Below are 27102 nucleotides of genomic sequence, written 5' to 3' on the forward strand. Positions count from 1 at the left end.
AGAGAATGCGTAATCTTTGTTTTACATTTTGCATACAGAGTTTAATTAATCATTTAAGTTTAATAGCTATTTTTTGTCCGAGAGATGTTAAGAGTTTTCTCACCATTATTCACATCTGACAAAGTCAAAACGAGGATCACGTAACTTATTAATGGCTTCAAGTTGTGTATTTATTAAATTTCGAGAGAGACTAAAGAAAACTAGTTGTTTTTCATCTATGTCAATGTTAAAATTGCAAGTTGCCTTTTGTTTTATTTGTTGGTCAAATAAGAAGAATGTTCCCAAGAAGAAGAATTACAGATCAGAAGGATTCTCTTAGTTGAGGTGTCGAGACGAATCTACCATTTAGAATGAGTGAACCTAAACAACTTGCATATTTTATAAATTACGTAGTTCAATGAATACATCTATTAAGTTGTGTCTTCATTCGGGGGGTAAATATACTCTTCAAAAAAAGAAGCGCAAAAGGTGAAATATGAGACACATTGGTAACAAGTTTATTCCGGGTAGTTCTGTATGACACGTGTGAAACTTTGCACATTCACTGCTGAACATCCAAAGTCTGCAAAGGCGAAGTCCACGCTCACTAGGTGAAGTTTAACGTCACTCAACTTCAATAACGAGTATGCCCCCCGTGAGCATCAATAACTGCTTGACATCTCCTGCCCATGGAAGCGATGAGATGACGAATCACATCCTGTGGAATGGCTGTCCACTCAGCCTGCAAAGCTGCTGCAAGCTAAGGTAGGGTCTGCGGTTGAGGTTGTCGCCGTCGCAGACGTCGGTCCAACTCGTCCCAAAGATGTTCGATGGGGTTTAAATCTGGTGATCTGGAGGGCCAGGGAAGAACGTTGATGTTGTGGTGTCTCAAGAAGACAGTGGTGAGTCGGGCTGTGTGAGGACGGGCGTTGTCATGTTGAAAAACGTCGTTGACGTTTACCATGATGGGTTGCACATGGGGCCTAAGAATCTCGTCGACGTATCGTTGAGCCGTAAGATTCCCTCGAATGTGCAAAACGTCTGTTTTGGCACTGTAGGTGATGGCAGCCCACATCATGACGCTGCCACCACCAAATCTGTCAAAATCCTGCACACAATTTGATGCAAAACGTTCACCTCGGCGACGGTAAACACGGGTCCTTCCATCCTGTCTACGAAGCATAAAACGTGATTAATCGCTAAACCAAACATGCCTCCATCGTCGATGAGGCCATACCCGATGTGCCCGAGTCCACCGCAGCCGTGCTTGACGATGTTGCTGGGTGAGGATGACACCTCTGACTAAACATCGAGGTCGGATTCCTGCATCTCGTAGACGGTTGCGTACGGTCTGATCGGAAATCCTAGGCAGCCCTCGTATGGTCGAGGCAGTAGACGTCGCAGTGGTGGTCCTATCCCGAAGGTGACGTAACCGGATGTTGCGATCTTGTGCTGGCGTGGTTACACGAGGTCTGCCAGATCGTGGACGGTCACGAGTTGATCCATGTTGTTTGTGACGATTCCATAGCCTTGTGATGGTGCTTGGGTGGACATTCACAGCTCTGGCAACATCTGATCGAGATTCGCCTGCTTCCAAGCGACCAATGGCGTTGTGCTTCAGTCAGTCTTGGCGTAACTGTATTGCGTGTCGGTGGCTTAACACTGAGCTATGGAAACCGAGAACCCGTCATTTTTATAGGGGATTTTGCACATGTGGCACTTGCAGAACATGCAGATCTCTCAAACAAATGTATTGGACACGCATGCGTTTTGGCGAAAAATCCGATGTTTTCCTCCGTTTTCAAAGTGCACAACTTTTATTGTCATTTTGGTCTGACAATCAGTGCCTTAACACGTGTAACGTCACATACTCTGAGCTTGTAACGTTATTGCATATATTTCTCTTTAAAATAACAAAAATATTTCTTTTGCGTTTCTTGTTTTGAAGAGTATATATTAGAGACTATGTTCACCGTCGGGCCCCGCTAAGTTATTAAATTTTGTTTGTCTGTTTGTTTGTTTTGGAATTTCGCACAAAGCTACTCGAGGGCTATCTGTGCTAGCCGTCCCTAATTTAGCAGTGTAAGACTAGAGGGAAGGCAACTAGTCATCATCACCCACCGCCAACTCTTGGGCTACTCTTTTACCAAGGAATAGTGGGATTGACTGTCACATTATAACGCCCCCACGGCTGAAAGGGCAAGAATGTTTGGTGTGACAGAATTCGAATCCACGACCCTCGGATTGCGATTCGAGTGCCTTAACCACTTCGCCATGCAGGGCCAATTTCGAAGACGGAAACTAAATATAAAGTTTTATGTATCTTTTCTGGACTGAAGGTTTTTTTACATGAAATAAGTTCACGTTTATCAACAAAAAAATGTCATATTTATAAGCCGAAATTCATTCCTCTTTATAAAAAAATAACGTAGCACCAATCAATACCTTAATTTCTAATAATGAATTTTCTACTTTCACATAAAGGAATACTACATTTTCTACCCTCAAATATAGAAATAATTTTCCACTTTCACATAAAGGAATATTTTTTTACTACCTGATAAAGAAGTATCCTGAAGCCTGTTTTAAGCGTGACAGAAATGAATGCCAAACTTTGTAATTATGAAAAATAAATAACATTATTTTAAAGCTAACTTTAAAAATAGTGCTCTTAAGATAGTATTAATAACTATTATATTATATTGTAATCAATATGTATTTTTGTCCATATGTATATTGTCTGTAAAATCCGACTATTGTTAAAAATATTCTCTAAATATTACAAGCTACTTGTTAAAAATCCACGTATTAGTTAGTTGTATTGTCTTTCCTCTTCAGTAAAGTCTCTAAAATGTTTGTAGGAAAGCAATACTTTCATACCTTTCACATTTTTGTTGAAACAATTATAAAATGAAATTATGTATTCGATGGAAAACGTGTTTTAATAATCTTAAATTAATGGAATTTTATAATTTTGAGCTTTATTTGCCCTAAAGTTTAATCTTTTAATTAGAAGCACATTAATTTGATGTAGTTTTCTTACAATGAATTCCGCTAAAAATATATCGTATCTCAAGATTGTCTTACTCTTTAAGTAGTTTTAATATTTTGTTGCTGTCCAAAAAGCATTTTTAGTGCATATTCGTTATCTTTGTTTCATAAGAATGAAAAATAGAAACATTAAATTAACTAATTATTTTAAACATCTAGTTTTAATCTTACTTTACGTTATCAGTCCTTTAGCATAAGTGAATGTTTATATTTTGCTTCTAATTAAGTACAGATCATTTACCTATCGCACAATTTCCAAACACAATAAAGTCAGTTAAGATGGTTTTAAAAGCAACGTATAGTACTTATTAGAATAGATAAAACAACGATTTCTTCGTTCTCACTGTGCATTTGATATTGTGTGTATGAACGTGTTAGGAGATGTTTGTTAATAATTTTAAGTAAAAGCGTTCCATTTAAGTAGTTGATGTCGTAACGAGCATCAATACAGTGCTTTGTTTAGGGCTACACTGGTCCTATTCAGAATTAGAATATAAATATACATGGAAATCAACCTCATCAACGTTAACGTGTTGAGCCTATTCTCTTTTTATTATCTGATACAAAATTAAATTTTTGTAAAATTAACAATCATAGTTACCTTTATATATATATCTGACTAATCGGAAATATGTATGAAAAAGAAATAGACGTAGGTAAAATGTAAAGAATAAGACTTTTAATTATAATATAATCCAAAAAATTAAGAAATTGACAAAACTGACATCAAATGAAACATTTTTTTTATTATAAATGCCAAGGAGGTACAGAAAATATTTAATTGTTACAAAAATACTCCTAAATATAAGAAATGCTAGACAATCAATATATAAACGTATGTTGATGGAAAACATAACTATTTGAAACCTATGTTTATGGTTATTCTAGTAATATATTCCAGTTAACGCTTTAAAAGTTAAGAGTAGAGTATTCGTAGAATACAATAGTTCCAAAGAACCCAAATAAGCAAAATAAAATGTTGTTACAATAGCGGTTTCAAAGACACTGTGGATCGAGTAATTGACCAAGAATGGCTTGATTTTCTAGCGACCATAAGTGCTGGGTTTTTTGTTTCATTTACTTTTGTATTTAAAATTCATATTAAAAACGTTTGCTAGGTTTGCTCTTCCAAAATTGTTTTCGTTTCAACATACTTTTCCAATTGCACTTACGATAAGACTGTGGCAATCTGATATTAGGCCCTCAAATAAGTCTAATTATTAATTAATAATTTTATATATATAGGTAACTAGACACTAGTCTGTTCCGCTATCCACCCGACTGCATCTTCTACCCTGATTTTGATCCTGAATCAACTAGATGAATATTTTCAAGAAGGTATGCAAGTTATGTTGACTACTATGCTAAATTTATAGCTGAGACATACTGCTGTACTAGCGGGGTGCTCCGATATCACTTAAAAGACAAAAAAAAAGTTTCTTCGAAAAATGTCATAAAAATATAATTTACTGGAATCTCAGTATGTACCTTAATTAATAATGATTTATCATCTAATCAAGCTATATAAATATATAATAAGTTATCCAATGCTGTGAAAATTAAAGTATTTACACGTTTTGCTTACGTTGTCAATAATAACAATTAGAATACACTTTTCCAGCAGTAGGATAAGGGCTCGGCATGGCCAGGTTAGTTAAGGCGTTCGACTCCAAATCTGAGAGTCGCGGGTTCGAATCTTCGTCGCACCAAACATGTTCTCCCTTTCAGCCGTGGAGGCGTTTTAATGTAACGGTCAATCCCACTATTTTTGGAAAAAAGTAGCTCAAGAGTTGGTGGTGGGTGGTGATGACTAGCTGCTTTCCCTCTAGTGTTACACTACTAAATTAGGGGCGGCTAACGCAGATAGCCCTTGAGTAGCTTTGCGTGAAATTCAAAACAAACAGACAAACAGTAGGATAAACTAGCTATTGATCTGGCATGGCCAGGGCGTTAAAGCACTTTATTTGTAATTTGAGACACAGGTTCGAATCCCCGTCGCATCGAACATGCTCGTCCTTTCAGCTGTGGGAGCGTTATAATGTGATGACCAATCCAACTATTTGTTGTTAAAAGAGTTGGTGGTGGGTAGTGATGGCTAGCTGCCATATCTTTTGTTTTACACTGCTAAATTAGAAACGGCTAGTTCAGATAGCCCTCGTGAATCTTTGCGCGAAATTCAAGAACAAACAAATAAAATCTAGCTATTAGCAATATTTTCGGCCGTAATCTTAAGCAGACAAGTACTTTTGTGCCGCTCTTACAAATAGACATCAATCTCGAAATTTCAGTAGTATAGTAAATTATTTCCATATTATATACCAACAAAGGTTTTCTTGAGAATGGTTTCAATAAAACCAAATGCAAATTTATTTGTATGACGCCTGAAGTTAGAAACAGTTAAAATAATGAATGCAAACTGCTTATCGACTAAATACACTATTTTTTTATTTTTTTCAGATGATAATTTCATTGATAATTTGAGTATAAAAGTAGAAGCTTTTAAATGGTATGATAAAACGGGAAATGAAAAGTTCGTGCTCAGCAAGAAAGATAGGCGCGCATGAGCCGATGATTCTGTATTATGCCTAGACAAGGAATAAATGAGTTGTTAAAAAGATGTTGAGCATTTAGACTGATTTACAGATATCTGGCATGTTTAACAAAATATCTGATAATGCAACAACGTTTCACAATTGTTAGGAAATTTAAACCCATTTATCATTTTGCTAACACATATTATTGGCAGGTATTAGAGTTTTGCGTGGTATTTTGACAAGAAATCTGTAAAATCTTAAATAAATTATTATTTACGTCGGACAGTATTCTAATGTGTAGTGTTAGATAATTAATTTATTTAGTTTTATATAAAATATATTTTCATTAATTTTTTATTATATTTCCATCTCTTTAAATCAACAGTCGCCTTAAATTTTGTTTGTTTGTTGTGAATTAAGCAGAATGCTACAGAATTGGCTATCTATGCTCTGCCCACCACGGGTATCGAAATTCATTTTCTAGCGGTGTGCCACTAGGAGACTTTGCTTTCGTCAGACAGTCTATGTTTCACATAATGCAATGTGATAATAGTATGGAAAGTGTCAGAAATGATAATATTAGACTTCGTGTGATTGATTATGACACCTAAGTATGATAATATCGTTTTATACAATGTACTGTAAATGTATATCTGAAACAAATGTGAATTATTATAATTATCTCTTCAAATAAATTAAACAATCTAATATGACATCAATTAAAAGAATGAAGCATACTGGAGTGATCATATTCTCTTGTAAAGTAATGATTATATAAATAATGTTGGCGTTTATTTCACAATAAGGTCAAAGTATCGGAATACTAAGTGCTCTTGAGTTAAATAAAAAGAGTTTAACTTATTACTGCATTTGTGGAGTTTGAAACAGCCTCATAATATATGTATGTGTAATTTTCTACGTTTATAACTGACAATTTGAAAGATGTATAGATAAAATGTAAATAACGGGAATTCTTTACTGGTCTGTTCTTTTAAATTGCTATTATTTGACCTGGCATGTATTTTCTATTTCCATTTGAATTAGTTTTTCATCGATGCTAATTGTCGTTGTTTTAAACTAAGTAATACTGTGGTATTGCCTTAAAAGAATAATTTAGGCTTAAATTTGCACATACTGAGCATGTATGGAAAAAGGAGTTAATTTGAGGGCTAAAGAATGAAGTCGTTTTTTTTTTCTTTACACGGATGTTACAAACACAGTTGTAATGTCAACAAGTCATCTATCAAAAGTTTTTGAAAGTTTCTGGCAAAACACATATTTGTAACCGTAATATAAAGTCGAATATAATAGTTCTCAAAATATGTGTAAAATCTTAATATAATTATAAAGTGACAAAACAAAAACTGTGTTTTCAGCTAATTCTCTGAACCAAGGTATCGTGAACATGTTTCGAACTTGATTTACCAAACAAAATAGCAGAGGTCATTCAGAACCTCTTAAAATTTAAAGTTTAACATCGTTCATATTGTTTGTGTGTAATACTTATAAAATACACGTATTTCTCAATGGACGTTAATTGATAAATCGATTGTTTGGAATTAAGAACGAAGCTACACAATGGGCTATCTATGCTTTGCCCACAACGGCTATAGAAACTCGGTCCGCAAACATACCGCTGTGCCACTGGGGGAAGCATGGACTGTAATATAAGATGGCTCAACGCAAAAGTAACTGAAATATTCATGTGTTCATAGGCATGCCTTCACTAATGATAATTTGTCAAAATCCTATGGTTATATATATATAGATCTTGTCTTTTCAGTATCTCCACAGGGTGAATAATACATCCTTCACAAAAGAATTATTCGAAATACGATTAAAACTGTTTTTATGGGATTTGGTTATTAATGCGATGTGAGCTAATAGTTTAATAAGATTAACCATGGTTAAAAAGCAAAATAATACGAATAATGACAGAAGTTGGAGCAATCTGGTCTTATTAAAACAGGAACTCAATTCGACTAAATCAACATCAAATTGGAAAGATGTTTATTTCAATTTTTGATTTTTTGTTTAATTTCTAAGTTTTGATGTTTTAACATATTTTAAGAAATATTTGAATCATTATTTGGATTTTTAAAAAGTTAAATAGTTAAAAGTTAAATTAACAATATAAATATATTTTGCCATTCATAAAACGTACATGACTTCTTGCACCTTTGAGACATTCAAATGGTTATTTGCTTTGAAAGTCATTGTTGAGCGTCAGATGTAGCTTTAAGATGTTTTTAGCTATAATCAAGACAGTAAGTTTGATAGTGAAGTTTGATTCAAGAGTTTTATTTTATACACTAACGATATTAGTTTTTAGTCTCACACCAAATATATCTTATTTACAGTGTTTCATTGCTCAGAAGGATTAATTGTGGTTTTTGTTTATTATTCTTACCTTAGCAGTTGATGAATGATTTTTTCCAAGATCCTTCTTTCAGTAGTTTCTGTGATCTATAAAAATTTCTTTAAAATATATTTTACAATGGTTGTTGTTGTTTTTTTCAATTTCGCGAAAAGCTACACGAGGGCTATCTGCGCTAGCCGTCCCTAATTTAGTAGTGTAAGACTATGGGAAGGCAGCTAGTCTGATATCTCCACCCACCGCCAACTCTTGGGCTACTCTTTTACCAACGAATAATGGGATTGACCGTAACATTATAACGCTCCCACGGCTGAAATGGTGAACATGTATAGTACGACGGAGATTCGAACCCACGACTCTCAGATTACGAGCCGAACGTCTTAACCCACCTGGCCATCCCGGACCTCGCAATGGCTGTTATTATTTTTTGTATAATTAAGTATTGTTTTAAAATAAATGTCTACGCAATATATATCAGTATAGTTTTCCTCATTTAAACATTGAACTTTTAATATACTTAACATTAAATTTCATTTCAAATCTTCTCTTAAGACATTATAAAAACAGAATAACTACATCAGTATCAAAAGTAGATGTGTTTTTAACTACAGACTGGTATTTTTGGCTTTACGTTGTAACAAGAGTGGATGTTGATCATTTGTTTTGATAAACCCGTTATCTAATCATTCGCCAACACAAATAATCAAAATGTTCACATAATGAATGCGATATCAATGTAAACTTTGTTTTCTTTTTTCTATTTTGTTATAGTATTCAAATGAATAGCATTTTCATTTATGGTATCTAATTTCAAGGATTATTCGTATTTCATGAGAAAAGTGTTGCTGGATCCCTGTCTTTCTTAGCAGAACTTAGTTCCTTTTCGATCGTACTCAGTATGGTAATCATTGTAAGGTACTAGTACTGTTACCCGAATTTGCATTTTCACTATAAGGAGCATCTTAAGGATGCAGTGGTCAACTTCAGGTCTCCCTTGTTGACAAGTTTACCACAGTTCATCCATTATAGTTTAGTATCATTCTGATTTCCTCAGCATTTCGGAGAAGTAGGAAAAGATTATAATTGTTTTTATTCTCCATAATTTAAAGAAACATTACTGGAAACTTGCAAGTGTTACCAGGTTTTTCAAACTTTTATAGTCATACTTTCTTGAGTTGTATACGTAAGGAATGGTTCAAACACTTGACTTTCTGCTTTTATATTTCAAAAGTGCCCTTTTCCACAACTATCAAGACTACCTGATTACTCTACGTCTACTAAAGTAAACACACAGTCTCCAAAATTTCTTATAACACTTTCACTCTTCTAAGAAATGTTTTGCCTTGTGATATTTGAAAAGTGCCGCTATTTCGTCAACAACACACCTGGTAGTGATTTAAGTGGAGAAATATTGTCAGTGGTGTAAATGATTTTTTTATGACGTGAAACGTTCATAAAGGACTGAGGTTGTTTTTAAATTTTTTGTTATTAACGAATCCCTTCCCCTCTAATGTCTTCTGTACGTTACTTGTCCTTAGTGAAGAAGAATGATGTCAAAGTGATTTTTATGTTCTCGTTGAGAATGTTGATATTCCATTTCCGATACTATTCACTATATTGTAGAGTTTGTTTGTTTGTTTTTGTTTTTTTTTTTTTTTGGGGAATTTGGTGTAAACCCAGCACATCTTTGTTGTTTCGCTATGGGAAGGTCCTTCATCAAAAAGAAATGTGATATGTATTCTGCTCTTATAAATTTAACCATAGTGTAATGAGTCTCTCATCTGTGGATTGTTCGAAAAATCATGTTGATACGCTAACCATGTGGTAAACGCTATTGCATTAACGTGTGCAAATTACTCTTATAAAGTATGATAAGCGCTCGGAATTAAACATGTCAACTGTTATTCCCCTTTGTGAAGACGTTCCATTAATTAAAGGTTTATAGGCTAGATAACATTTTCAAATAGTAAACAAATGATAAGTGAAAAACAGTAATGAATATGTATATAATTGGTTGAACTCTAATAGTGAAAGGTGTCACTATACCTCAACCACGTTTATTGGCTTAACTCTAACTGACAAAATATTTTAATTTTAATAGTCTAATAGGAGTGAATTAACTCCTTAGACTTTGCTTAAAACTTTATTTTCTAGAAAAGACACTTCTTTAGTTTTAATGTGTGTGTGTATGTTATAAAAACACAATTAGTAGACGTTTTTTGAGTCATTGAGTTCCACGAATAGCCAAAAAAATGTACATTAATTTTCGTTTTGTAATATAAGAGATCTGTTCAATGATATCCAGTCAGAAGCTGCGTATTACGTAAATATATATTTCAACACAAAACATCCACAATGTTTTGAAAGTACATAACCTTTATTGACCTTGTATGTACTTGTATAGACATATTTAAATAGTTAATAGTTAATCAACATGATATTTGATTGTTTGCTAATGAAATCTTGAATATTTATGGCAATACTTACTCATATAAGAGATCTGTTCAATGATATCCAGTCAGAAGCTACGTATTACGTAAATATATATTTCAGCACAAAACATCCACAATGTTTTGAAAGTACATAAACTTTATTGACCTTGTATGTACTTGTATAGATATATTTAAATAGTTAATAGTTAATCAAGTCAGGCCTTTTCTTCATTTGGAGCTAAACTAAATTTCTAAGGCAAGCTCTTTTGAGAATTTCCCTCTGAACTACAAATAAACTTGTTGGTTAGGCTTCATCTGCATTACAACCAACATGATATTTGATTGTTTGCTAATGAAATCTTGAATATTTATGGCTATACTTATTCTTTAAGACAACAGCTCAGTTGAGTTTTATTTTAAACACTCTCGATCTCTCTCTACGGTTTTAACTGTCCTTTTTCCTGAAGATGAGTAGTTTGTTTACTCTCATCTATTTCTGTAGTCTGTGTTATTCTCGTATTTCTGTACTGTATTAATAATGCTTGTTTATTTTAACTGTTAAAGCTACTCGTTACAGCTATCTATACCTTCTCCACCGTGGGTATTAAAAACCAATTTTAGCTTTATTAGCCCTCAGAGTTACTGCCGGATTACTGCATCTGTTATCGATTCTTAAATCTTTAAATGAACAATAATCACCACTTTACGATCAACAACATCGTAACTAAATCTATCGTTATCTTACCTATAAGACATTTTGTTAAGAGTTTGAGGCCGACCGATTGCTACACATAATTTTTTTTAAATACTTCAAATATTTTATCATATACCGATATGTTTTACATATAAACCTATAATCTATAAACAAATAAATGATAATCTGTGCTTAATATCTCCAATATGTGAGATATTTACTAATATACATATATATATATTTAACATCGATGGTTGTTTAAATTAAATTTATATTTAGAAATGTACATAAATTATACTATTCAATTTGTATTGCGAAATATCCGCCTGTTCACTAAATTATCGATTATCGCGTATAAGAATAAAAAATATATGTGTGTATGTAAATACTAGAGTATCGTAACTATTATTGTGCAGGTTAAACTTTCTAGAAACTCTGCTCATACCTATAAGTACAACCAATGCAACGCGTCAACAGACAGCATATGTTATTAATTTGTTATAATTGGTGTACTATATATATAAACCTCGGAGGCTATAACTGTGATTAATGCTTCTCAATCGGAAACTTCAGATATTTGACCAAGAACGTTTATAGATTTCGAATAATACAAACCATTTCACTTCATTTCATTCACAATAGTATTTTTACAAAAGAAATTACATAACTTCAGCGGTAGAAAACTCGGTGCCCTGTTAAGTGAATTGTACCAACATCAACTCGAAAACTGATGCGCTTATCACGAGCTCTCAATAAGACATCAAGAAAATTCCACACCAGAAAAAATACTACAGCTTGTTTGTAAGTTTGTAAAACTTTTATACATAGATCATTATTTGAAATAACCGTTATTGTAAAATGTATTATTGTTGTATATTAAAATATAACCCTATTAATAAAAAACTGTGTGTATCAATTTTTGGAAAGTATCTTAAATTGGATACTTATCGACATTTCTTTAACATGTAAATGCAAATTAATATGTAACTCAATTTTATACTATTTGAAATTATAATGCGTAATATAATAAATTGAGGGCTCGCGTCCGAGATCTGAATGAGGGAAGCATTCAGTCTAAATTCAAATCATAATTAAATTTATATTTATCAGTGTCCGAGATCTGAATGAGGGAAGCATTCAGTCTAAATTCAAATCATAATTAAATTTATATTTATCAGTGTCAACAAGGTTTGATCGTGTCTGATTATTAAGATTTTGTTGAATAACTTTCTCTCAAACTGGAAATGTATAATAAAAATGAATTGTTCGAAATAACTAAAGCTTAGAAGTAGAAGTTAAGAAATCAATGAACTAAAAACACACTACCAAAATACAAGTTGATGACAATTTGTTATGATAAAGAAAGTTAGAGATCCAGCTAAAATTGCAACAAATCGAGCTTTAAGAAACTTACACAGAAGCCAACAAAGAACATGCTCGTATAAAATCCGACTAGAAAAAACAATCTCGTATCGAAGCCGGAATGAACAAGCTCTTACCCAAGTTGGAAAAAAAGGAAATTAAATTCATTTTTGATTGAGCAAGGAAAAAATGACAATTTTGAACTTAATCGATATGTTAAAGTAGCGACACTCAATGGAAATGAAGTTCATAAATGTTTCCAACATTTGAAAAGGTTGCCCAACCCATGAATGGCTCACCGAAAAATGGTAGTTATTATTACAATATTACAAAGTGTTTTACCTGTTAAAACACAAGAAGCTTATGCCACTCACTCCATACAAGATCGTACGAGTTAGTATCAGAAGCGTTTCGTGAAACGTTTCAAGATTATCACAAGCAAGATGATCAAACTTACATGAAATTCACTCACGAAAAAGAGGTTTATTTTGATTGATGGTGTAATTCTATGCATACTGGCAACAGTTTCGACAAACTAAAACAATTATGTCTAATTGAGAAATTTAAAAACCGTGCACATGACGACTTTCAAACTTATTTAGATGAAAAGAAATTTGAAACACTGCAGGAAGCGGTTGCTTTTTCTGATGCTTATATTTTAACACATAAAATTACTTTTCATGAAAGAAATTCCGATCGTCTCTGCAAAAAACCTGTTGAGAATTCTCTAAAAATTCAACTCCTCTAGTTCAAAATCAGTTAGGGTAAAACTTCATGAAAACCTTCAAGGCCTGTGTGCCATTTCTGTAAAATTTTGGTCTTGTTATGGCCGATTGCTGGTGTTTGAAATAGAAAAAGTAAAAAAGGCATCAACAAGTCCGTTCGTGTTCACATATACACGTAGTTTCACCAAATCATCCTGATGATGTTTATTTGGCCTCTTTAATAAAGGCTGTCGTAGTTAGGGAGAAATTTAGACCTTTGGTGTCTGTTGGTTCTGTGTCTTTGAAAATGACATTGCCAATCCCATACCCATAAGTATACTACATAATACTGGATAAACTCAAACATCGCTGTTATAAAGTATATTGCCTTTGGATTCGAGTTCGGCCACTGGTGTTTCTGTTATTGCTTCCGAAACTAGGTGTGATACCAAACAAATGTTATGATTGAAGTAAGATCTATTCCAATTAAGAGTGTATTATTATTGTTGGAAAACGATTTATCTGGGAAAATAATTTTTGCCGAATCCAAAATGAGCACCAAGCCGATTTCTGTTTGATTTACGAATGATGTTGTCGTTGAGGAAAATCCCAATGTGTTTAATCTTGTGCTGTGACTCAAGCTAGGCTAATAAATTAAGCCAAAAACAAATGATGTACATGTACTCAGAGGACAATATTATAGATTTGTCTAAAAATATCTTGGATACTACATGGATTTTAGGGATGAGGGTCCACTTACAATTTCTCGATGAGTGAAAATCAAGGACGTGAGCGATCTGGTTTACCTGGTAAAGTAATGTTTGCTAAAAGTACACTGATCGTTCAGGAAGTAAAGGATTCACAGATTTCTTCATTATTTAAATATGCACTCTCAAAAGATATTCTGAATAAAAGCTCTAAATGGTAATTTTTCAAAACTTGTGAGCTTATAAGGAAATGGAGACCACCAAATGTGCTAATTTCAGAGAACGGAACTGAAGTTTATCAAATCGTTGTTCCCTAAGTCTATCTTTATGAAATATTTAAAGTCGCCCATGAAAACCCAAGAAAGGTCATTTAGAGGTCAATAAGACATGTGACAAACATTTTGGCCAAAAATTAGGCGATATGTTTCACAGTTTTATATAACTTTATATACTCTTCAGTTGGTCCGAAACCTAACCAGAAAGTTTCTGTTGCTCCTTTGAAACCTAAAGCTTCCAAAGAACTCACTTAGTCGTGTTAAAACTTATTTTATTGGAAATTATTTAACTCATACCAATAAAAATAGTTTGAAGAGATTTTTTTTAGGAATGGCTGGTTATTACAGGAAGTTCTGTGAAACATTTGCTGACATCGCTCTACCATTAACGTACCCACTGCAGAAAAATCAAAAGTTCAAGTGGTCTGAAACTTGTCAATCTGCTTTTGAAAAAATCTAATTTTTCTTGCGCACTTACCTTGTATTAATGACTCATACCTTTGATAAGCCTTTCGTATTAACTGTTAAAACTAGCAATTTTGGTGCTGATACAGTTCTATTATAATCAAACCGTTTGTTATTTTTATAAAAAAGTTCAATTTTCACCCAACGAATTATTATACTGTGGAAGAAGAAACATTGGCTTTAGTGTTAGCTTTAGAATATTTCAATGTGTATATATCTATATCACAATAACCTATCATCATTTACACTGATCATAAGACGTTGATGAGTTTAAGTCAAATGAAAGGCAAAACAGAGGACTGTTAAATTGGAGTTTATCATTAGCAGAGTATGATTTAAAAACAATCCATGTCAAAGGAGTTAATAACGTAAAGGCTGAAGCACTTTCACGTGCTATGCAATTTTATGATCATAACATTATTTGTATTGATTGTGTTATATACTGTCATGATTATTGAAGTTGTATAATTCTTTGAAAAAATTAATATATTTAATTTATTGTTCTTTAACTTTATATATAATATCTCAGTTTAAAATTGTCTAATGACAACTTGTAATTCTCTTTGGAGGGAGGTGTGACGGATTTAATATCATATTCTTCTTTTAATTAAATTTATATTCAGTAATATACAAAACTTATGCTGTTAAGTCTGTATTGTGAAATTCCGGTTTATTAAATAACATTGTAGAAGATTCTCGAGTGTAAGAATCAACAAAATATGTGTATTCGTAAATATTAGTATATCGTCAGTATTGTTGTGCAGTTTGAAATTTTTCTCCTCACACTTCTAAATGTAACCAATGTGACGCGCCAAGAAACAGTATATATTATTGGTTTGCTATAGTTGGGATGCTATTAACCTCGAAATCTACAACTGCGATTGCTATAATGGGGACTTCAGACATTTGGCCAGCAAGGCTTATAGACATCGAACATTACAAACCATTTAACTTCAGCGCTATCACATCGGACATTAATACTTTTATTGAAACATTATATAACTTCGGCGGTAAAAAACTCAACGTGTTGCTGGTGAAGAAAGAAAAATACAGAGCTGGCTAGCTCTTTGTTAAGTGAAATGTATCCATATGAGCTCGAAATTAACTCGTTCATCGTGAACCCTGGATAATATATCAAAGAAAGATATATCAACAAGGAGTTAATTTGCTCTCTGTGAACCTCAATAAAAGATTCAGTTCCAGACTAAAGAAAAGTCTCGATATTGTATGTAAGTTCGCAAAACTTTTGTGTATAAATCATTATTTTTAATAAAAGTTATTGTAAATTGTAGTATTGTGTATACGTTAAAATACATTTGTATTACAAAACAAACTGAATGTATCAGTCTTGTTGGCAAGGGTTATAAATTGGATACATATCGACATTCATTTAACTTCAAAACATAAATTACAATTTAACTCAGTTTTAATTGAAATTGTAATGCGTAACAAATAATACATTGTTTACGCTTTGGTTGTAACCATGAAACATTGAAAAAGCAACTCTTTAGTTTCTTATGCTAAACTAAAAGAGAAAGTAGCGAAATTGTCAGGTTAGCGATAATCGAGAGAGTAGTACTTAAATTTTTACTAGTTAAGCGCTTATAATCTCTGATCGTGATAATGCCGAACATAATAAGATCTCGAGCGATCGGCATGGTTACACACATGAGACACCAGTTTCTCGGGATTATATTAAATAGATTTCCTTACGCAAGTGTTATCTCTGCTGTACAGGACACTTTCTTGAATTTACATCTGTACGTATTTAAAAGTAGATAGTAGAATAATGTTTGAAGACAATATTTTATTATGTTAATCTTAGCAGGAGGAAATCAGCTAGAAACTATGATTCACTATTAAACTAAACTTTTGAAAAACAAAACCCCATATTACATTATTTATAAATTCTGATAAAAAGTAACTTTTAAAAAATAGTTTAAACAGAAAATGTAACTTAATTAAAGCAATCATGTATAATACATTAATTGTATATATATTTAACATGTAGATTACTACAATAAAAATTAAAACCCATAACGAAAATACTGATTTAAATAATTGTTTAGATATTTTTCTTGTTATCAGTATTGTTGGACGTAAAAAAGAATGACTGCTTTAAACTCATTAATATATATGATATTGTTTTAAGTATGCTACCACAAATTATAGTAAAACGGGATGAAATAAAGTTTATTCAATATTACGAATGAATAATCATTTTACCAAAAGATCATTTACCATTGTTATTGGTATTCATCAAGTCTATTATTAAACTCTTGTATTTTAATAATTATAAACGTAGGTTTGCATGCAGTGTCGTACGTTAGAAGTAATTTAAACTTAATTAGTTTATTGTTAAGAGAACAGCTGATATTGAAACCCGATTTTCTGCATTATAATCCTTCAGACATATTGTTGAGCCACAAGAGGACCAAATAAACACTTGAAATTGTAGATTTTGTATTTGTTTATTGTTTTCTTCTAGTGTAAAACTGCATTGGACTGTCTGCTGTGTCCACAACAGAGAAATGAACCCTGGACTTTCGCATTCTAGGTCCGCAATCATAGCGATACCCACCCGGAGACATAGCTTCTGTAAAACATTTTGATTGATTTACTTATATTTACAACTGAAAGCTTTAACAATTTCTTATCATACTGTAGCATTTTATAAATCAAAAGGTATATGTGTGTGTGCATCAACACAGAACTTTAGTATTAAATGTGTTTAATGAATAACGGCTTCATTATATAGATAATACGCTAGGCATCTTTAAAAGTGATGATAACACTCTCCGAGTTTTCATACAGTAAAACATCGCTAAACCATTATTTCGTCCCTCTTTCTAATTTGCACATATGACTGTGCCACACAATAACTATCGTTTTATAGAAGTAAAAAAAAAAAAACAATTTGCAAATTACTTTAAGCTTCAAATAGCTTTCATTTAATAATCAAAATAGGTTCATACAAAATAAATTTTGAAACTATTTCTCGCTATGTCTGCTGAAAAACGGTTAGGGTTCATTTAAGAATGAGATAGATATAAATCATTATAAACATATTTATTGTTGAACCGTAATTCACCCGTATTTTTTATTGAATTGAATATGTTAATAAAGATTATCTCATATGCAAGTATACTAAATGATGTTTTAGTATCATATATAGAAATGTTTAAGCAGGATATATAGCATTTTGTTTGATTGACATCACCCGCTAGAACAGATATGTGCTTTATGTAGATTCGGTTTTTTTCAGAATAAATGCTTTACACTCTCGCTAAGCCTTCTTTCTGTGTGTAGTGTGCACGCGCATAAAGATCACGTGAAAAATTGCTAGATGCTTTTTGATTGGTTGCAGAATGCTATGTTGTATATAATAATTTCCATGAGTGGCTGGGTCATTAATAAGACAAAAGTCATCACACATGGAAATGAGAACTAACGACGTGAAGATTTTTTGAAAAGATTGTTGATAATTTTTGGTTCGTTCTCTATTATTTAAATTGTCTAATAAAATCTATTTCTATCCAATGAAAATTTATTTTTCAGAGTGTCTCGGTGTCCGTTTCTGTTCTCACCTTAACCTTTATATCTGTGGACCGCTGGTACGCTATCTGTTATCCTCTAGAATTCAAAAGCTCTACTACAAACACTAAAGTTATTATAATCTTTATTTGGACCATCTCGTTTCTTCTGGTTCTCCCGGAAGCTATTGTACTGGATATCCAGAAGCATCCGAACATCAAGGTTGAGACTTACTATCTAACAGACTGCAGCTACACCTGGGATGGTCGATATACCCGTATTTACCAGATGTACATTTTTATTGCTCTCTATATTCTTCCTTTTATATTAATGTCTGTCGTCTACTGCCAGATCGCGAGAGTACTGTGGAACAGAGATATTCCAGGATCATCAGAGACAACTCTCCATCACCATGCTAGAAGAGGTAAGTTCACTAAAACCACAAAACATAGAAACTCACTCTTCATAGCAATTCACCAACTCACTAGAAGGGATCAGTTCACAGAAAAAAAGCGAAACGTAAATTACACGTAAAGTGTGCATAATCACTGCTAGCTAGTTACTCGTCACTAACTCAGCAGAAAAGTTCATACAAATACACTGAGAATTAACTTTAAAACACACTGAAAAATTCTGCATTCATAAAAATACCGTATTACTTCGAATTTAAAACGTACTCTACTTTTGAAAAGGGATATTTTAGGGAAAATATATTGGATAATAATTAGAAAGGAGCAAATGCGTTTTAAGAGTTTATTAAGGAATCAAAAATGAAATAGGATAAAAATGTGTATATAAAATACACAGAAAATTAAAAATTTTCATTACTGTAATGTTTCTTCCTGCTTTCTTTATTTCAACCTGAATGTTACTCCAATGTTTCTTCTGACCCACCATTATATTCTGATGTTGAAGTATCTTCATCGCTTGATTCTTGATTCACTATTGTCCCAAACAATGTCATCTTTCGTTCCATCTTACACATTGGATAAACAACATTTTAAAAACGAGTTTCTAATAATATTGTTTGACACTTCTTTCCACCGATTTTAACTCTGTTATTCTTGATGCTGATACCCATTTTATTTTGCCACTCGGTGCCAAAGCATGATTTTCTTTATTCAGCTAAGCATCATAATCCTTACAGATAGAATCTTTGAATGACTTATTAATGGACACATTAGGAGGTTGTAACTGACCCGTTATTCTCCCAGGAATTATCACCAGATCACTAGTTTTGTTCCTTAATCTACACTTGATGTTATCGAAGATGCCCACGAAATGCATCCATAACGATCATGCTTCGTTGCTTTAATAATATACCAGGCCGACGTTCCCATACACATCCCAACCACTTTTCCATTAATGCTGATGTCATCTATGATTTGTTTTTTTGCACGAACTGTCACACCTTTGCAAAAGTTTTCTTTTGGCAATGCTTATCAGTTTAATATAACATAAAATGGTAATTTATTTCCATTTGCAATTATACATAGCATGACAATAACTCTTAACTTTTCATAATCAATGGTTTTGATCGCCACCTATTTTTCTCCCTTGGCATTTGCAGTATAGTTGCGCGACATGTCGAAAAAATTGCCGTTTCATCTGCGTTACCAATTTGGTTTAGTGAAAATTGATTCCTTTTTGACATACATCAATAACATAACGTTGATATTTAATAAGTTTTGTTTCAAAATTTGAAGGCAATTTTTGACTAATTACGCTATATAACACGAATTTTTTTCTAGAGAGTATGTGTTATTTCTTAACTGCTTATGTTGTAAAAGTACAAAAAATGGCCGTTATTCCCTTCAAACTTTGCTTTTGTGACCCGGATAATGAAATTTAGAAATTAACATACTCTCTATGTAAAAACGGCCAAATTGCACATTTTCATTTACATAAAGTTTGAATAAAACAACATACGAATCAAGATTTACATTTATTTATACTAAAGTTATACAAAAAACAAAAATGTTTAGAAGTGAGTAGTTCTTTGAGATTTGCGACTGTAATGTAAATCACTTTCAGGTATCAGCCCCCAAATATAGTCTCCCATCATGTTTTCGTAATATGCTTCCAGGTCACAAAAGCAAAGTTTGAAGAGAAAAATAAGTCTTTTCCATTTACTTTAGGCATAAGCTACCGGGAAATAACACTTTCTGTCCAGGAACAAGAAAAAGTAGAACTTTTGTTACATAGTGTTATTGTCCTTCGCCGTAATGACAAAATTTCTCTTTTCATAAATTTCTCACACCAGCCACGACTAGCCTTGAACGAAATACTACTATTTCCTACACATTCTTTTGCTTTTAACATTAAGACTTTTCCCGTTACAGGCAATCCTTTATTTCGTAACTCTCAGAAATACGTTAAAACAGCGGCATCAATTTCAGAATATCTTCCTTTTCTTGAGCCAGAAAATGACTTTGAACTTTTCTTGCAACAAAACAACTTTATTTTCATACCACGCCAACAACATATATTTGGCTCACTCACTGTATACTTTTTACCGAGTGCATGATTTCCCCATTTTTCCATTACATTAATATTTTTCATAAAATCTGTAGATAAATAAGTTGACACATACACACACACTGCCGATTAACCATAAACAGATTGAAAAATCCTTCAGTCATTAATACAAAGTACCTTTCATTAACTTACCAGGAAAGATGATATATACGTAACACGAATTACTTTCAATGCATACAGAGAAATTATCTATTCATTCTGATAATTATTACCATCTCACCTAGAAAATATTATTACAAAGAAAATGTTCTGCTCATAAAATATACTGAAACATTTATTATCCTTAACGTTTATTGCTTATCACAACACTAACGGAAAATTAACATTTTAAGCACATCTTAATATTTCAAACCACAAATCACTTTGCATTCAACTCGTTTCAACTTTATGTATGGAAGTGTGTTGATATAAGCTAATTATGAAAATCATCAAAATAAATGAAACGTCAGACTATATAAAATAGTGAATTTTAAATTCGATAATTACAACAGAAGTTTGTGTCTCAAAAGGCTGGTATGGGTATTAACACTTTTACCAAAATAAGTCAGGTACCTAAGATGACCTAAGTAGGTCGAAACGTTGTTCTATGCTTTATTTCTGTAAAAGTCTTAATAATCATATCAGCCGTCCTGAGATAAATTTTTACTTCATGTAGGTTTCTTGTCATCACGAACAACTAAAGTTTATTTATTTCTTAGACGTAATTTAACAAACCTTTTCTTGTTTATGATGCATGTTGTTTTTATTTCTATGCAAATAAATTTAACATATTTCAATTGCCTTTCTACTGTACATTGTGTTTTACGTTTGTATTTTGAATTTCGGGCAAAGCTACGTGAAGACTATCTGGGTCTCTAATCCAGCTGTGTAATACGAGAAGGAAACCAACGAGTCATCACCACCGACTGCCAACTATTGAGCTACGTTTTTACTAAAGATTGTTACAATTGAAACTATCGCGCGACTGAAAGGGCAAGAATTTTAGTGTGACGGAATTCGAACCCATGATCCTCAGGTTACAAATCGAGCGCCCTAACCACCTGGCCATGCCAGGCCTTTCATGTAAATCAGATTAAACAGCCTTTGTTCTCTATGTCATACGTTGTGTATTTGCTTTACAAAAGATGTTTGCCACTCAAAATAAGAAAAATTCATGTCTGTTTTTTTTTCAATAAAGTATGTTCATTTTAGTCAAATTATATTTATATCGCCCCCCAGTAGCACAGTTGTATCTCTGCATACTTATACTGCTACAAACCGGTTTTCGATACCCGTTGTGAGCAGAGCATAGATATTTTTTGGTGTTAATAACAAACAAACAAACAAACAATATTCATATCTTAAAATTAAATAGCCTTAATAGTCGATATATGTGTCTTTTCAGAAACAATTAATTATTGCTAACAATCAATATTGAACGAAGTTTTATTAGTTTGAGAAACTCCAAAAGTTTACAAGTATGGTTGTTTTCGTTTAAATTTGTTATTCTTGCATCTTTATCCTAATGTAATGGTAGAAAGCACGCTACTGTAGTAAATAACGTATGAAGAAATTTGCTTTTATACCTAATTAACATGGTTTAATTTTATTTATTTGGTATATGTACATTTATGAATACGTATTTGTTTTGAGGATTAAGTTTATTTAGTTATATTTGTCGTCATTAAGATAATGAAGAATGAATTTGAAATGTAAGTTATTGATTTTAGGGTTCTTAAATTCAACAGGAAGAACTGGGGAGCTTGAAACAGACGTGGTTAACCCTAACTGCGAAGGCCAAATACGATCTAGACGTAAAGCTGCGAAAATGCTAATTTCTGTAGTTATACTATTTGGCTTGTGTTACCTCCCTGTCCATCTAATTAACACGCTCAGGTAAGGATATCTCATGCAAATGATACAAAGACTGATAAAAAAAGGCAAAAGTGTTTGGTGCTGCAAATCAAATGTTATACATGTATATGTTATACTTTGGACATGAATGACTGTCTAATTAGTAAAAGTGTCACTTGTAAATGTTACATATTATAGTTTTTCATCAACTATTATATTTAGTATATACTACGACTCTTTATTCTTAAGGACACTGTTTTTGAAAATGATTATTTCCTTAATTTCTGCAGATACACAGTTGGAATTCCTCAGTCAGACGCTACTTCTGTTGCTTCACTTCTGTCTCATTGGTTATGCTACGCCAATAGCGCTGCAAACCCAATTGTCTACAATTTCATGAGTGGTAAGAGTTTGGCTTAGTGTTCCTCTTCAGAAAAGAGTGGTGTAGTTGTTGTTACGAGTAAATATACCATCAACTGTGCTTTATTTTGCAATATACTAGTTTTCGTAATCCATGAGAATCAGCGTATGAGATATGTGACTTGAAATAGTTTGATACTTCTGAGAAATATATGATGTCAATTTCAATTACTACTTGATTAATTAGTAATTTTTCTAGGCAAGCATTAGTTTCAAAGCTTTTGTTAAACAACTTTTGAAATATATCCACCAAAATTACAGCAACATTGCACATCAGTATGGAAGAATTAAAACAAATACTGATACTAGATAGTCTTGAAAGGAGGATTTTGTTAGCCTTGTACAAAATGATTGTATTTATGTTAACATAATCGCTGAACACATGACGGAATCCAGCCTGTAAGCATATCTGCATTTGAGACATTTTATTCATAAACTAATTGACGTAATAATTCAATACCTTTTTATTAATTACACTGTTTTCATATATAATATGTTGTGCACAATTTAAACATTTGCTTTTAAGCTAATCCTAGGCTTAACTTGATTAATTCTAGCTAATAAGTTTATAATGTTTGTTTTTCAACAATAAATATTAGTAGTTAATAAAGAATCGTATTCAAGGGGGGAATTTACAAGGTTAGATTATCATGATCTGTTAATGCTCTCTTCATATCGAAAATTGTTTTCAATCTGTCTTCATTAACACTTGCTTGTGTAGATAATATTTCAGTAGCAAAAAATCATTGCTATAACTATAAAAGCCAACGTGTCACATTTGAATGGAGAGTACAGATTAGTTGACACAAGAAATATTGGATCACCTTTGCTACCTACAATTCAAAAAATATCATTTCTAAAAATAACTTTTTCACTCTTTGAAAGTCTCTTGAAACTTTAAGATAGCTAGAAATGATCGTAACAATACTTGTTGGTTTTAAATTACAAAACTTATCAAATGTTATTTTGTTTTGATAAATAAAATCAATTCTGAAACACACAGGTTAAGTCGCTTAAACTAATTAATTTCGTGTGCATTATTTAGACTGTATGACATTTAAAATTGTTTTGTTTGTTATTTATCTTATAGAAATAAGTAAAGTCCATATTAAAATTATTTAGATCTTCCTATAAAAGCTGTATACCTTTCAAGTAAACGCCATTTAACAACTAATTGCATGAATTTTTTTTTTTCAGGAAAGTTCCGCAAAGAATTTAAGAATTCTTTTGCTTGTTTGTGTTTTCGACGAACGCACAGAGGTCGCTCTAGGAAAACCACCAACATCTATAAATCCCGCTTTGCAAGTTCAACAACACATTTCGAAAACATCAACCTCAACTCATTTATACATTATTCCTAAAAATAAAAACAACAAGAAAATGAATGATTTAAAATATATTTTGAAGTTTAACTGCTCGATTAGGCTTAAGTGTGTTGTTTATGTTGCAGTTACTTAGAGTGTGGCTGAATCGGTACCTTTCTTCCATAAATTTAGTGGCAAATGTGTAAAATGTAAATGTGAACTCGAGTTCACGCAACCAAATGTCATAAATATATGTATTTATATATAAATAACAATGTTTGAATATATTTCAGAAACTCTTTACCATTATTAATTTAAAGTAAATAAATAAAAATGCACATTCATAAACGAATAGACAGGATATTATTCAGGTTATTAAGCAATACACTTTTTGATAAGACATACTTAGCAATAAAAACTTTCCACGTTCTTTTATCTACCTTAGAGCATCATCTACGTTTTAAAGTTTTTCTTCACGTTTATCTTTGTAGCAATTAATGCAGTTCTAGAGTTATTGATAATTATTATTATTTTCACAAGAATATTAAAATTGAAAACAATCTAGTTAAAATTAACATTAATGACATTCAAAAGGAATTGCAAAAAAATTTGGAAACAGCTTTAAAAACTACGTTTGAAAATGAACAAACCATACTATCAAAACCTATATTCTGTATTTAATCAGAGAAATAAAGGGGAAAATAAAAATATTCTTTCCTGTAACAAATAAAATGTTTGTACATTTTGAAAAGGTTATATTACATAAAGTAAATACATTACAGGCTCTAGTAGAGAAAACATATTTCTTTTAAACTCTAGATTTAGTTGTAACTAATCCATGTAGTGTTACTTATGTATTATCTGGTATTGGCTGTAAGAATATATATTAAAGTAAGAGAAACTTTAAATTTAAAGAAATTGTACATATCAAACAGCACATAACTATTCATTAGCAATACATGCACATTAACAGATGTATTATGGGAAAATATCGTGGTTTAAGAGAACTTTTTTATATTTTCGTTTTGATGTCCATTTCTGAGGATTTTTTATAAAAAATAAAGTAAAAAATACGCTGTAATTTTTTTTCATTTTTAAGTAAGTCTTATCAAAAAGTGCCTTACATAAGAAATTGAAGACTACCGTTTAAGATACGAAATTAGTATGTATGATTTAATGTATATTTGTTTTTACTCATTTCTTTTAAATCAATTACAGCAAAATTTTAAAAATATTTTAAGGACTTTAATTTTGTCTGATTTTGTTAATCACTTCTATGATTTCTTGTATATACACATATATATATGTGGTGTTCCATAACTTAGAATTTCGTAAATTATTTGTTTTTTCACGAACGTCAGTTAACAATGAAAATTAAAAAGAATCATCTAGTCTATCAATTGAAAAACTGCTGACATATCACTAATTATCTCTTTCGTATACTATTTGTTTGTTTCAATAAATCATCAACATATAAATAAATTGAAACTTCATTGAAAACACTTTGATCATTCCAGAAGAATTAAAAACAGAAAGAACAATAACAGTAAAACACAACAGAATGTTAAACTGTGCATTTTAATTGAATTCAGGTGCTGTCACGCTTTTGTTCTTCTGAATTTTGTTCATATTTAGTTATAAAAGCTGTATTATAACATATAACATTTATTCATATTATTCACTCATATCAGTAAAAAATTTTATTTAATTACTTAATAGAATATTTATTATGTAAAAACGGTAGATTATGATGAATAATGTATAATTTTAATTCATACGTAGTTAATTAATGTCTACGAAGTGTCATACGATGTATCGTTATTCTACCAGAAATGGTTTTAATGAAGAAGATATTTACGAAGTCAACATTATTCAAAATGTTTTTATTTGGTTGTTCATTTACAAAACTATAAATGGAGTGTGTCAGTATTGTTAACAACTCTATATATGTTTCGTTATTCACTGTCTGTTAATTAATAAGTTTGAGAGAAATAGATCTTTAATACAATATTAAGCTTCTGTGTTATGTTAGTATTGTTAAGAACGTTATGCAGTTATTCTAAATCGCTGCCTATGAATGGGACTAGAAGATCTGTAAAAAAATAAATAAGGTTTCTCTGTTGTATCCATATTGCTAACAACATCATTATTTGGTGTTGTTGCATAAACTTAACAGAGTGAGAGATTTTGTGAAACTTGCATTTAAGTTCTGTACCTGATTTATTAATAATCTTTTGTATTTTTGAGCATATGCTATTTTAGCACGTTTAACAGAATGAGTTCTTGTAAATTAGCTTGTGAACTCGTGCTTAGCCCATATTGTTAAGAATATAACGCATTTCTCAGTGTTAGATGTTTATTTAACTGATTATTACATTCTTTATCTTGGTGTACGATGTGTACATTTATGTAGGTTTTCTTTATTGTCATGTAAACCTTTGTTGTATTGCAAAAGAAGAATTAAAAGTTAATAAGTCTTTTTGAGTCAAGTGTATTTTTTACAATTACAAAAAAGTTGAATGTTTTCTTGGCCTACAACTTACTGTTTCTGTCTCGATCAATTATTATATAGAACATGAAGATGGTGTTTTAACGTATGGAGTTATTTACGGCAAAATCTAAACAATTTCATAGACACAGATCAATTTGCACGATCCACGATCTTTTACAGATATCACTCAAAATAATGTCAGAATTGATGTCAACGTTATCAACCATTCATTTAGCGAAAGTTCATGGAAGAGGAGAGTATATACCGTATGTAGTGTATAGAAATGCTGAAAAACTGTGTTATGTGTTTTGGAGGTTAGGTAAATAACCGTCATCCCATAAGTAATGTCCGAAAATTTAATACAGAAAGTGCATCATAATTTCTGTCTTTGTCTTTCTGGCT

At 31.8% G+C, this 27102-nt stretch overlaps 1 protein-coding gene across 1 annotated transcript in view; it reads left to right on the top strand.

Annotated features, from left to right (window-relative positions):
- LOC143228354 (orexin receptor type 2-like) overlaps window positions 1-24266 on the top strand; it is a 28911-nt gene extending 4645 nt beyond the window's left edge. Inside the window, exons 2-5 of the mRNA XM_076459623.1 lie at window positions 18139-18538; window positions 22380-22527; window positions 22776-22888; window positions 24103-24266. Of these exons, the coding sequence (XP_076315738.1) occupies window positions 18139-18538; window positions 22380-22527; window positions 22776-22888; window positions 24103-24266 (825 nt within the window). The remainder of the gene's footprint in view (window positions 1-18138; window positions 18539-22379; window positions 22528-22775; window positions 22889-24102) is intronic.
- The last annotated feature ends 2836 nt before the right edge of the window (window positions 24267-27102 follow it).

This window comes from Tachypleus tridentatus, chromosome 10 (assembly GCF_004210375.1).
Source record: "Tachypleus tridentatus isolate NWPU-2018 chromosome 10, ASM421037v1, whole genome shotgun sequence".
In the NCBI taxonomy this organism is placed as follows: Eukaryota; Metazoa; Arthropoda; class Merostomata; order Xiphosura; family Limulidae; genus Tachypleus; species Tachypleus tridentatus.